The sequence below is a fragment of the Thermobia domestica genome, chromosome 12, assembly GCF_964235325.1.
Source record: "Thermobia domestica chromosome 12, izTheDome1.hap1.1, whole genome shotgun sequence".
Classification (NCBI taxonomy): domain Eukaryota; kingdom Metazoa; phylum Arthropoda; class Insecta; order Zygentoma; family Lepismatidae; genus Thermobia; species Thermobia domestica.
In genome coordinates this window covers 148675121-148690237 of record NC_137465.1, presented here as the reverse complement: position 1 = coordinate 148690237, position 15117 = coordinate 148675121, and the positions used below count along the sequence as shown (strand labels likewise).

At 33.8% G+C, this 15117-nt stretch overlaps 1 protein-coding gene across 3 annotated transcripts in view; it reads right to left on the bottom strand.

Moving 5' to 3' along the window:
- The window catches only part of LOC145666729 (protein Skeletor, isoforms B/C), a 463368-nt gene that overhangs the window by 414658 nt on the left and 33593 nt on the right, over positions 1-15117 (bottom strand). For 2 of the 3 annotated variants that reach the window (XM_081734256.1, XM_081734257.1), the window contains exon 2: positions 4761-4835. The exons of the other annotated variant lie outside the window; for it this stretch is intronic. In XM_081734256.1, coding sequence (XP_081590382.1) covers positions 4761-4835 — 75 coding nt within the window. The remainder of the gene's footprint in view (positions 1-4760; positions 4836-15117) is intronic. 3 annotated transcript variants of the gene reach the window in all.

The window sequence follows — 15117 nt, the reverse complement described above, 5'->3', positions numbered from 1 at the left end:
ATACGTGTTCGGCATTGCGATGGTGATGAATTTGCTTAGTTAATCATAATTTTTTACTCAATTAGATAAACCACGATGGCGAGAATGAAGATATGAAAATGAGAGTAGCGAAGAGACATGCAAGTTGCTGTTTGCGCAGGAACATTAACCAGTTGAGAATGCTCGAAGAGTATTGCCAGAACTAACTTAGAACGAATTATTTTTTTCCGAAATTTATATGAAATTTAATAATTAATTTATTTGTTTAAATTCGATAGATAATACACTTACATATTTGGAACCTGCGTATTAGGGGATCTATTGAATTAGCTATATAGAGCTGTCACATTTTTATCACCGTATATATCTGAAAATGCAGATATAACAAGTGGCCATCGGTTTTTATTTGGTACCAAAATGTTCACCATTCTCTTAGGTATTGATCAACATCAATATCATCTCACTAACACTTAAGGTTCCCGAGATATGGCTCCTTAAATCTACCGAAATCGGAACTTCTTCCAATATCTTGTAAACGGTAAGAGTGACGCAAAAATGTCATCACTTCTTTCAGGTAGTTTTTGATGCTCTATGGAATGGACGACTCAAAATTGAAAAAAAAAATGCAAATATCAGACACACAGACATAGAAAATTCAGTAACCAACTATTTAAATTCGTTGAAAATGAAGGTAAACAAGGGGAATAATAACATTTTTGAAGTTGAAGCAGTTGTAGAATAGGAGCTTAAGGGTCATAACTTAACCCAGCGAATTTCGTCTTTTTCAAAGACGGATCACTATCAGTGATTTTTTTTCATTCCATTGACATATGAAATGCTTCCAATTTGAAGGAATTTGTTATGATTTCTCCATCAACTACTTGTATCGCCAGGATATTTCTTCTCTGCATACCTATCTATCTAGTTGTGTATTGTTTTAACATTAATTATGTGGATACATAACACACACACACACTCTCTCTCTCTCTCTCTCTCTCTCTCTCTATATATATATATATATATATATATATATATATATATATATATATATATATATATATATATATATAATATGTATGTGCGTTAGTGTATACCAGACTAGAAATAACTCCCTCGTGTGTATAGCATACGCACCTTTGGGGTGGGAGGCCCAGGTTCGATTCTCAGCGGGAATTCATGTGGTCCGGATCCCACCATAAGCTGTAGATCCACGTCTCATACAGCCTTGCTGCTGAACGGGACACTAAACTCAGATATCTAATCCAACCCAATAAAACGAGAATCAGATAGCCTATTATACTTATTTCAAAGTGAAACAGTGTTATGATTTCCATTGGTTATTCCTTGCAATTTGCAGCCACTTCGAATAAGCATACAGGTAATTTTATGAACTACAACTTGGGAAAATATGTGTATCTATTTTAACTAATTCGTTCATTATCCAATCATTTGTCTCTTTTTCTTATAAGCATTACTAATATATTTATTTAAAACATAATGCAGGCAGAGAAACAAAGAAAAATTAATAAACAGTACGATAAATAAAGTAATAAATAATAACTATTCTTGTATAATAACTGACTTTTTAAAGTCGAATTTTTTTAAAAAAAATAGTAACTCTCGGTAAAAGAAATGTTTTAAACAATAACACGCCTTGAAAATGAAACAAAGAAAACCACAAAACAAATATATATTTACAATAATATTATGGAAAATTTCCTACTTTAAAATCAGACAAAATTAACATGAAACGCAAGAAGGAATAGACATAATAGCTTCAATGAATCTGTAAGTATTGCAGCAGGTAAGAAATATGACAATTATTTGAGCTGACTTTCATAATTCTCTTCGTTGGCTTTTGCTCCTCGTAACTTACGTTGGCTAAAAAGGTCGAAGAATTTAGGGGTGTGGCTGTGAATCGAATAAAGAGCTTTGTTTATGTCTTTTGACGCCAACTAGAGACCCGATGACCGCGTGAGCAGGTAGGGAGAACTAAACTTCCTTTCCTCCTGCTTTATTGTCAATCTTCGGTTTTCTTTAAAACTGGTATTCATAGACGGCACCTGTTGGTGAAAATCATCTCCTTTTAGAAGAAAGAGCTACTACATGTGTTTGTCAAAATAATTTATTGGGGGGTAATCTTTGTGTATAAGCACTACTTGAACTCGCTGAATGATAACCCTGTCCCTTACTCGTACCTTTATATTACTGGCAACCCTGAAACCAACTTAAAAGACGGTATCCTTTTGATAATATATCTGGTTCCACAAGAAGGAAAGAATAAAAGCGGATGTCAATATGATTTATTGGGGGGTAGTTTTTGGCTGCTCATCTTGTACCCCCCGGTAATGCATGGGCAGCTTCAACTGTGGGCAGCACAACGGATCTTTACAGTTAGTGTTAAAATAAAGGTTTTAATCCATATTAGTTGTATCCACTCCAGGTTTCTCTTAAACGAGATTAAAATTCCAAACAAACCAAAACACAAATGCTAAAATGTGAAGAAAAGATGTCAGGTGTAAGATTTAATAAAATAAGTCTTTTTTTGCTTGTTATAAGGGAAATGGCTATTCTTTTTTAATTTCAACTAGCCGAACCTGTCCTCGCTACACAGCGCATCATTTACATATGATCAGGAATTGCCTTGTCATTTCTCACAACATATGTATATGTTTCTTTACAGACACAAGTGAAAGACATCTTGATAAAAATCGGCAAGGGTTACCGTAAAGGGGAGATTTTTCCGATTATTTTTTCAGCATCTCGCACCGTTTGCAAGATAGAGCCTATTTCCGGTTGGAGTTCCTAATTAATGCATGATTAGTGTTTTCTTTATTTTTGCATGCAGTATGTAATAAGTAAATACATTCATACACAATTAATTACAATGCCAGCTATATATGGTGTTCATTGGGAAAACACTCCAAATAATAAAGATTCATCTTAGCCCGAAGAAATGTTATCCTTCGTTTTCATTATCATTTGGCCATGAAACAAACGCCTGAGAGATATAGGTACAACCCCTATATACAACTATGATGTGTTGGAATGTTTAACTCACAGGACATGATGCTTTGCTTTTTTTAAAATTTCAACGCTCCCAGTGTACCCATAAAAATGTAATAAGGAAATAACGGCCTAGTTTTCTAAATATTCAATTAGAACTGGACAATCTACACAAAATTTATAATCGACGAGAGAAAACAGCACGTTTCTAGGACTTATGGTTTTCGAGATTCATTGTCAAAAGGATTGGAAACAAACATATAAAACTAGTATTTTAATATACAGATCATTTAAACATTATAGAGTAAGGTAAAAATGTTGAATTTGTCTTCAATAAACGATGCCTTTAAACATTATATATTGTCTTATTCAAAATTTTGTTTTAGCATTAAGGTTAATGATCAGCGTGAACCTAAAGATTTACATGCGATCCGAAGTGTACATACTTCCACCGGGAATTAAATCCAGCTCCCGGGAATTGAACCATAGGCGATAACTACCCCATTTAGCTTCAGGGGAGCTTTTTGATTTTTGATACATTATACCTTGTAAGTTGCTATACGCATAATTTTTAAAATGTAAATTCTCTTTTTTCATATAAGAAATACAGGTGTATTAAAAGTCCGGAGCCATAAGATAACTTTGTTATTAATATAGATACGAAAAAAATGGAAAGTTGTTGGAAATAGGTGATTTTGAATCTAAAATGGTAGAAGTTTTCCAATCGCATCAGCCATTTGAGCTCTACACTGGTAAGGCACCCTATGTTAAATTAAAAAAAAAAAAAAAAAGCATCGTTGCCAGTTCAGCAGCCTGTTACGTTGGGCCCTGTCCACATTGACAATACAACATTGTTGGGAAACGGATTCCCTCACACAACATTCTCTGTGTCATTCTTGTGTGTTCTACGTTCCGTTCCAATACTCTGCTGAATTGGCAACATTGCTTTTTCATTTAACAAAGGACGGCTTACTAGTGTGAAGCCCAAACGGCTAGTGCATATGGAAAAAAAAAATCCCCCATTTTAGATTGCAAACTACCTATTTCCAACAGTGTTTCTCTTTTTCGTATTTTTACTCATAAAAAAGTTCGTCTTTGACCCTGAACTTTTGATACACCCGCTATGTTTATAACTAGGATAAAAGAGAAACAATGACAATGTGTGAATATTTATAAATTAAGTAATTTCAAGAACAAATTCAAGAATAATTACGATTAGTAAATTCAGAAGGGTCGTTAGGGGGAGGGGGGATTGAAACGCCTCTTGGACGATAAACGTAAGAACGAAATATAGAACACACCGGATTCGTACACAAATCAATATTAGATATTTATAAAGAAAAGAAAGATAGAAAGAAAAAGAAAAAAGGAGAGAGGAAACCATCTTCATCGTATGTAGTATGTTAAGCTAGAATGCATATCTAAAAATTCCATAAGAAATCAAAGCTGCTTTTTACATATTAGTAACATATTATATACATACACAATTATACACTATACACAAATGCACATATTAACAAACGTGGATATCTTGAACATACTGTTAAAAATCACGTTTTAGTTCAATGCCTCAATACCATGTATCTACACTGTTAACAATTATACAAGAATTTTTCACCAAGGTAGCTTACTTCAAGAATTATTGCCACAATACCATAAAAAACTAAAGATTATTTATGGTGAATAGTAAGCAGCAAACTTTAATAACGGTACCAAGGCATTGAATTAAACTATAACTTTCAACAGTGGTAATTGTGATAGAAGTTATTGCTCACTTTTATCTTCGACTCTGTCGAGTACTTCCATACGGCGGAGTCCTAATTTCAATCTGTTCAATACTGCCAGGTTATCTGCAAGTAGAAATGTAAGTCATTGTCCCATCACCATGGTTAAACAGTTAGTAATTGTGCATGCATAGCATAGTGTAAAAAGCATATACGAAAGTACAGTGCAGAGAGTTAGTTGCAAAGAATATAGTGTATATAGTACAAGTATTCTACAAAATATACATGTAAGAAATACCAAAGTTCGTAAACAGTCTAGTAAATAAAGCATGGCAATGAATGTAAACGAGTAAATAGCTACTATTCATATTAGAAAATGAAAATCACTCTACTTATGTTAGTATACAAATGGAACGAACACAATAATGTTAGTATACACAAATGGAATGAAAGTTGAGTATACAGCAGTATGGTAAACCGACCGAATATAAGATACCAGCCTAATACCGGATACTAGCGATTTTCGCAAAATAAGTACTGCTCCTTGGCACCAGTCACTGTATTAGGACCACGTTCGCACGCCAAAGCAATGATGCCAACCTGGAACTCTATAAAATCCCAACTGGATAAGCAAAGAATCTCATTTTGCATCTGAATTTTCTACATTGTACTACTACTACTACTACCACCACCACTAATAATAATAATAATAATAATAATAATAATAATAATAATAATAATAATAATAATAATAATAATAATAATAATAATAATAATAATAATAATAATAATAATAATAATAAAATATGAAAATAAAACTTACGAATGTCGTGTATTACTTTTTTTCAATTTCTGGGTGAATTATTTATAAATTTCGATATTCCACGTTTAGTATTAAATAGTTTGTGAATAACTATTTTGCTTAATCGAGAACAAATACATTTTGTTGTCAGAAATGCAGTGACTTCATCACATCTTTGTACACTGAGCGTGTGTTTTAAAAATTGATTATTTCTCGTTTAATATTTTGCTTTCTTTCTTTCATTCGTTCATTGTTTTGTTTCCTTTTTTCTTTAAATACCAAAGCACAAATTTCTCGTTTCTTGGAACTTGATTTTTAAGAATCGCATATAATTAAGTCATTTCTCACTAACATGGACTTCACTGATAACAAAGAAAAGACTTCAGACTAATAGCTGACAACATTGACAGGCTTGTTAATGAATCATTATGATTACTTCCCGCTCATAGATAATTTTGTTGGTGTGGATTATACATATATATTCCCAAAATCCCATACATGTTCCCAATTTCTACGAAATCCCTTTATTCCATTCCGAATAATTAGTCAAAAAAATCTCATAAAATGGGATTGTTTCCACAGGTTGCCGTCACTGCGCCAGAATTCCATTATGTATTGGAACATCGTTGAAAAAACTGGGCATTTTTATGAAGGAAAACAACAGTTATCACCTTCGTAGTTTATAGAACAGCTCAATAATCCAGTTTTGTTTCTCTCTTTTTTTATTTATTTACATCGAAGGTAAGGAGGATTTGCCACACCATTCCGCGGATGATCGAAGCTTATAGATTGATAGATAGATAGATATGTATACTAGCCTTTGGCTAGAAGGGGCTCCGCCCCCAAACCCCCGCGTTTGCCCGACCTACAGCCTAGCACTTCTTAAACTCACAATTCTACCGAATATCAAGTTTTTTTCTTTTTTCAACTTCCTAAAAGATGATTTTGTATCCCAAGAAAACGTCCATTTAAGTAACATGGGAATTTCTTCATCCCTCTTTAAACCCCTTAAAAACTATATAAAAAAATCAGTTCTGGCAATTCTCCTGTAGGTTAGTTCCGAAAAGGTACAATCATGCCACATTTCATCATTCTAATCCTGTCGGAAGTACCTAAACATTTTGCGGTGTAGATGTCTCATATAAATAACATGGGAAAGATTTTTCAGTTCCTCATAAAACCACTCTAAATTTGGAAATTTTATTGTTGGTGACCAATTTGGGTAACGCTAACGAAAACGTGCAAACATAACGAATTTCTAGTTTTATTTCCAATTTCAAGTACCTAAAAAAGGTCCAAAAATGGTTAATTTAAATAACACGGAGAATTTTTTCATCTCCCCTTTAGACCCCCTAAAAATTAAAAATATTCACTTTTGGTAATTTTTCTGTGGGTTGGTCTCAAAAAGCTACAATCATGCAAAATTTAATCATTGTAGCCCTACAAAAAGTGTCCAATAATTTTGGGGTGTAGAAGACGTCCCATATAAATAACATGGGGAAGAATTTTCAGTTTGGTATAAAAACCACTCTAAATTTTGAAATTTTATTTTTCGTGATCTATTTAGGTAACGCTTACGAAAACGTACAAGCGTACCAAATTTCATGTTTTTATTTTAATTCCAAGTATCTAAAACCAGATTATAGGTAAAAAAAAAAAAGGTCCATTTAAATGACATGGGGTATTTTTCTTCATCCCCTCTTTAGACCCACTAAAAATTAAAAATATTCACTTTTGACAATTATCCTGTGGGTTAGTGCTCAAAAGCTACAATCATGCCACATTTCAACTTGCACGTACAGTATATATAAATTCACGATTATCATTGTTTTATTGATTTTGCTCGAAAGTAAAAAGAAAAAAGTCAAAAGGTATGTACAAGGTTCAAATGTAAAATCAGCTAAGGTGCTGACAAGTATGTAAATATTCCACCTGAAAATTTAACATGTGTACTTTCTAAAAGTTGTCAAACAATAAATATCATTGAAAATATGTATTTGTAGATAAACCAAGATGAAAACATTTTATCAACATCAAAACACACCTGTCCAAAAATTTAAATTATTTAGTTGTCTTGCTTTTAATACACAATCCTAGACAGTACAGTTAAACTACACTATAACAAACAAACTGCCACTTCAAAACCCACTTGTATACCATAAACTCTATTATGTACAGAAGTTAGTTAAATGTTCATTATGTCTCAAAGTTCTGTAAAGTAGGGAAAACGAAATACAACAACATGCAGATGAACTTCTGTGAATACTAAATAGGTCAGTGAACTTAACTGAAGAACATCAAAGGGTTTTTTTTTCATTGTCTTTATTTTCTTAGTACATAAAACAACACCTGATAAAAGAAGCCCATTTATCAAGTCAGCGCAGAAACAAGAAGAAGAAGAAGAAGAAAGAAAAATAGTATTTTGCATAATTCCCTAAGGAGAAAATAATACACTGGTGCTCAGTGTTATTAATAAAAGAGAACGCAATTATTATACTCAGCAACTGTATAATAAACTAAATAATCCTGCATCTGGATTAGGAACCGGCCTAGTCCTGGCAATTCGTGATAAATTTTGAAAGAACCAGAACAGTAGCAGCACATAAACGTGAGCAAACCCTCTGGAGATAGCACGTGGTCAGTTTATGTATTTTTTTTTTTTTTTTTAAATTGTTTTGTTTTCCACAGACAAAATGTTCTTTCTTTTTATTTATTCCTTCATGCTGTGTCTCGTTGAAATCTGGCAGAGGAATAGCGAGTCTTCTGGAGAAGCTGAAACTAAACCACACGCACCACACAAGAGTCAAGTCTTGCGTTTGCTGATGGGAACAGGTTTCACAAAGGACGTTGACTCGCAATGGTGAACTTGCCCGTTGTCTAAAGCCAAACCAAAGAGCTGATTCCTATACTACTGCAGCCAACGACTGGGTGATGAGCGAAAAAGAAAAAATTCTCATAAAAGAGCCTGAGGCAAGCACGCTTAATTCTGGTCACGAGGCACGTAGGTTATGTACGAATGTACAGCGACTGTGGATTAAACTCATTTTGAAACCCTGAAGGCAATAAGAAGTTAAACGAAATAAAACTACAAGTGCAGAAATAAAGATAATTGAAATTAAGCGGCGTGTTAAATAAATATCAGATTCCAAAAAAACAGTCCTCCATTTTTTTTTCATAATTCTCTAAACGCAAGCCATAATGCTTGAATGTAAATCAGGTTTTTTTATTAAAGATTTTTGAAGTGTATTCTCCGATGGAACACCCATGCATTTTTGTTAGTATAAAAAGGTAGACCGAATCTCTGCCAAATATATTGTAATGTATACTTAACTCTCCCAGTTGTCTAACAAAGGTGTTTGGTATGTTCACTGGTCATAAACGTGAAAAAAAGTATATAATTTGGTACGCAATTTTCTACTACATAGCATTATTTAATTAGTAAAATAGTTACTATTGCCAAAATGTCAAATGTCAATATTTCGCTAAGTATCCCAAGGCTAAGGCAGTGTTCTAATAAATCGAACACGTTCTTAGTTATGGTGTAATTTGTGTTGTTGCTTATTCATTAGTTTAACGTCTCATTTCAGTGCCGATGCTACATGAGGTGTGGACCTACAGCTTAAGGGACCCAAACCACGTAAGTTTCCCCCGGGAATCTCTTGAAACCTAGAACTTTGGACTATTTGGTGGATTTGTGTCGAAAAATCTTCGTTTACACTCAACTCATACCTTTTGTCTATTTGCTTTACAGAACTTTTTCATAATATCATAAATTCAGATGCACTTCCCCTCTCCCGGAAAACTAAGATGTTACCTCCGAAAGTTTATATCTACCTCCGAGGTCTACATGCTGATAATGTTAAATCTATGTTAGGTAATGTGGCGTTTTCCAATATATCGTATTTTAGAACAAGGAACATGTTATATGACACTGAAGCAATACAAAATTTGCTATCTGTATGGTGTACTGTATATTTGTATTCTTACGCAGGAAGATTGGGCGTAGAGATTTCCGTGTTTCCGCAGTTTCCGCTTCTTTCTTGCATTCAACAATGCGGGCGGCCAGTAAAAACTGAATGAATGGATACCGGTGCAGAAAGAACTCTCTTCTCACTTTCACTTCGACACGCCATGTTTCACCTGCCTCCATTTCATTCCTTCCTTTCCCTACCACTCTCACCGTTAGCACACGACAATTAACAGTTATACAGTACAATAACATGATAAATTATTTCATTTGCATACTTTGAAGGCATGCCTTTTCCAGGAAATAGCGGTCTCAAAGACCATTAACCAAGTTTTGTTCCTTATAGATTTGTGATTTCGGGGCTCTAAAAGTCACAAAGACTTTGCCCAGAAACAAAACTTCATAGCTGAGTGATGTGTTGACAAATCACTTCTCATTGCATTTCTGGCTTTTAAGGCATGAGTTCGCTATCTTTTAATTTGAGTTACTCCAAATGTGACTGTTAATGTTAAGTCAATGCGGATGCGTCTCTGGTGGGACGCAGTACTTTAAGCCTGCTTTTTATACGGAAAAAGTATTCTGTTTTCTTTCAAATAGAAGAGATTTTACTAATTTCTTATTCACATCTAGTTCTTAAATATCCTTTGCTTTGTCAAGAATGTATTTGTATTACACATACATTTTAATATCATTCAAATTAAATTTAATAATTAAATAAGCAGCTCGAGGGAACCTAATGGTATGTCAGATTTTGTAAATTTCGAGAAAACTAGTAAAGAAATTTCAACATTCCCATGCAATTCAATGCAATGACAAATAAAAAAAGTTCCCCTGTCATCTACAGGTACATTTCCGAAATTAAACTACCTACATACTATTCTGTGATTCGATCCCAATTCATTCCATCCAAAACTGAATTTCACCGGAAGTGACTCTTATCATTATTAATATATTCACCCAAGCCGCTCATAATCCATCTAAATTATGCATTACAGAACGTAATTTTAACAAAACAAGGGATGTTTGAATACATTTTAAGAAGAAACAAGTAAACAGTGGCGGATCTAGTAAGTAAAAACTGGAGGACAGTCAGAACCCAGCCTATGATAAGTATACCATGAGTTTACGCAAATCATTTTAAATTTGAAATCTGTTTACACATTTCGTTAACAGGAATTAGAAATAAAAAATGAACCATTCCTTTCACCAGTTACAGTTAGACATGAAGTACGATTAATAAATTATAAGTATTTACAGGTACGATAGGTAAACACATTAGTCACAAGACATTGTCCTTTATATGGGAAAAGTTTGTAATTAACATTCAAGTTAGAAATTGTCGGAGAAAAGAAATGTTGAATATAAATATGCAACTCATCACTATTAATGTTATTCTAGCAATATCCAGTTAAGAATAAAATGCAACGTTTACTATAAACTTTTAAAAATATATAAATAATAGGTTAAATTATTTTTGTCACTCAAAAAACTGAGGGGCTTAGACCCTCGGCCCCGGACTAGATCCGCCATTGTTAGTAAGATCAAATTATTATAATTCCAGTTCATTTCAAATAAAGAAAAAATAAACTTTTAGCATTCTAAATAGTACTTTTAGAACAGTCTTAATACAATATACCTGTATGTTATTCAAACAATTGTTCGTCATTATTCACAAAGTAGTAAGTGTGTCACTGTTAGCAATATATGTGCCACTGTTAGGAATATATGCATTACTGTTAGGAGTATATGAGTCACTGTTAGCAGTATATGTCACTGTTATGAATAGGCTTATAGGTGTCACTGTTAGGAGTATATGCATCACTGTTAGCAATATATGTCACTGTTATGAATAGGCTTATAGGTGTCACTGTTAGAAGTATATGCGTCACTTAAGAATATGTGTATCACTGTTAGATATATATGCCACTGTTGGGAATAAGTGTCACTGTTAGAAGTATGTGTCACTGTTAGAAGTATATGAGTCACCGTTAGCAGTACATGTGTCACTATTAGGAGCATATGTGTCACTGTTAGGAGTATATGTCACTGTTAGGAATAGGCCTATAGGTGTCACTTTTAGGAATAGGCCTATAGGTGTCACTGTTAGGAGTATATGCGTCACTGCTGGGAATGTGTGTGACACTGTTAGGAGTATGTGTCACTGTTAGGAATATGTGTCACTCTTAGGAGTATAAAGTTACTGTTAGCAGTACATATGTCACTTTAGGAGCATGTGTGTCACTGTTAGGGTATATGTGTCACTGTTAGGAAAATATGTGTCACTGTTAGGGATATGTGTCACTGTTAGGAGCATAGGTGTCACTCTTAGTAGTACGTGTCTCTGTTAGGAGTATGTGTGTCACCGATAGAAGACAGAACAATAGACACAATCTGCAATTTAATAGTACTTTTTTGGATATTTCCAGTACTTAAATAACATGTACTAGGAGAATAATGGCAAAGAATGAAATACCTTTCAGCTCCATAAAAAATAATTTCTTCCTATTTTCTCAAAAAACTACGCATGAGAAATTACCCTCAAGTGTGTCATTTTCTTCATCCTGATATCATCTATCAAATTGATACATGTCTAATCGTTGCACAATATTATAGTGAAATGAAAATTAAAGTTTAAGAGTTAATTATGATTTTGGAGTGTTTCTCCTTGGTCATAATTACTATGAATCACGGGTAAAAGTGAAGGAGAACGCGGGTGACGTCGTTCCCCCACTTCCAAAAGCATCAATGGTGTCCCTCCACTTCCTAAAAAAATGCAATGGTCAAAGATAGACATGGGGGACAGCATGACGTCGTGAGTACCCCTGCCTTTTCAGATCCATTTTTACCCTTGCTATGAATGCATTGTCGTCTTACCGATGTCATAATGAAAAGTTTAATACGGGTACTCTACAGTATCTGTTTCATCTTAATAGGTAACGTGCCTATTGTACAGTATATATATATATATATATATATATATATATATATATATATATATATATATATATATACAAAAAAATATAGTTGTCGATTTTCTGGAAAACTTTGCATTAGGATTTACAGTCACCTATATTATTTTGTTCAGAATATTTTGTTTTTTCGTTATTCTCTAAGAAAATTTTAGAATACATATTTTCACTATATATATATATATATATATATATATATATATATATATATATATATATATATATATATATATATATATATATATATAATTTATAATGAAGAAAAACTGAAGATGTGGTTTATGATTTAAAACGTTGCAGCTCGATAGGATTTCCTATAAAAACCATTTCCGGCTTGTTTCGACATTTATATTTTTAACCACGTATTATTTGTTGTGGAAAATTGATTTCGTTACATTTTCGTATACATACGTAAGTGTTCAAATTTCCTTTCTTTCTTTGTTAAGCACGTATTTCAGGCCACACTCTCACCGTCTACTGTTTCTCTTCTGGTCTACTTCTGCCGTATGTCAATAACAAGAGTTTAGAAGTCCTACTTTCTAGCATAACGGTACACCACAAGCATCATCGCTTTCCTACTCATCTACACTGCTCTCAGCTGGAGGCAGACTTCATTGTTTCTCAGTATTCTTCTAAATGAATATTTACATTAAAAATGTAAAAAGAAAAACAAGTTCATGTTGCATGCATTCAATTATTCTGTGCTTAAATTTAAAATAAATTTCTCAAGGAGTATTTTTAAATAGCAATAAAATCCTTATAAAGAGCGCCGTCTGTATTTACAAATTAATGTAGAACCAAGAACAATTTGCAGTAAATCACCAAAAGCTGGAAGTGAAAGATGCAACAGAAAGTAACATAGGAAAATGTCAAAGTATTCATGAAATGGAGGGCTCTGCTTGTCTCACAGACACAAAAGTCCTCAATCATGGGGTTATAGGTAGATTTACCATCCGTCCCGATTCTGGAGAAAATGTCCCAAGTTCCGACGTAGTTCCGTCGGGACTTTAGAATGTCCCTACTTCTCTGTTTATTGAAGTATTGGAATTTAGTCAACGTTATTACAGAACTTTCAAAATAAGAGGAAACCTTACAACAGCGGCAGATATGTAGGCAGGTAACTAACATACAGGCGTATACATAGGCTACATACTATTTAAATTGGTTATTATATGTATATTATTTAATATAGGGACTATGACATTTAAATTGTCTCATTTACTTTTATCAACTAGGTTAATATAATTCGCTCTTCACTAGAAAGACTGATAACATTATATTAGTACAGAAAAAAAGATGCCGCTGGTTAATTTCTTCCCCTATTAGCTGTATGAAGTGTCCCTACATTTTGCTTTGCAAAGGTGGCAACGCTAGCTGAGGAAGGGGGTGGGGGGCTCAGTCAAAAGTTTTAAATGGGAAGATACGTGATTAAAAAGGTAATGGAAACACAGCTTTTCTAGGAAAAAGTTGTGCATGTAGACGAAAAAGTTCAAGCACGTAGAAAATACTATTGTTCTTCGCAATTTCTTTTAAGCATCTATACAAAATTGAAATGTATGTTACAAACGAAAATCGGAAGATAAGTACACAGAGGTTATTAAAAGAAAAAAAAGTCAGACAAACATGCCTTCCTTACTTATTATACATATATTCGTCATATTATCGTTAGAAGCATTATTAAACTGGTATTGCTTTAGGAAAGTATATTGAGAGTTTAAATAACGGGGAGCGTAACAGGCGGAGAGGTTTGAAGTCTTCATTTAAGCGACTCCAGCAATTAATCTTGCCCTCGTTTCAACCTTCCATTCCTTCACCCAAATATAAGAACCTCTGTTTGCTTTTGAACGGCAAACAATTCCGATCTATATTAAAACTTGCAGGGGTCGGAGCGGATGTAAACACTGGCGGTGTCTGAAGCTGGTGGATCCCTTGACCTCGAGCAAGGAATGATGAGGAAGAGGGGAGTAGTAGGGGAGTTCCCCTGCTTTGATTGACTTCTATCATCACTTCTGTTCCCATTTACACAAGCCACCACAGTGGCTGGAGCAAATAATACGAATATTTCCCTGTTGCCATCGAAACATAGTAACTTTCACTCATCATCAACACGCTATGATTGAACTTCTCTTCTGTTCATAGAAACGTAAGAAATATTCAGAAATCATAACGGATGTTGAATATTTGGCTTTAATACCGAGGCTAAATGAGTTTAACATGGAGTCCAAATAGAGACGTCGTTTAAGGGGAACAAGGGAGTCAGTGGCCCCCTGAATTAGAGACATAGGCACTATGTATTTTAATGAATAGTATAGTTACATGTTAATGAAATAAACTCTAACAGTAAATAAAATTTCTCACGTTAAAATACTAAAAAGGCAAAATCTGCGAACGGCTTCGAGGCATTTGTCGCCTCTTCCTCAGCTCATCCAAAGAAAAAAGCAGTTTTTTTCTTTTCCTCATGTCTTTTCGCGTAGCAACAAGTTATCTCTCGATACGTTGAGAAAGTGATGAAGAGTATCCGGAAACCGTTCGCAGATGTTCTTTTGGATCTTTAATGTTTGAGAGTTTTTATTTACTGTTAATACATATCCATCGCAACGTATCAATTAGCAATTAACGTACGCTCTACTTATAGCCTTATAGTCTATCTTTCCCTCCCCCTTCCAAGCA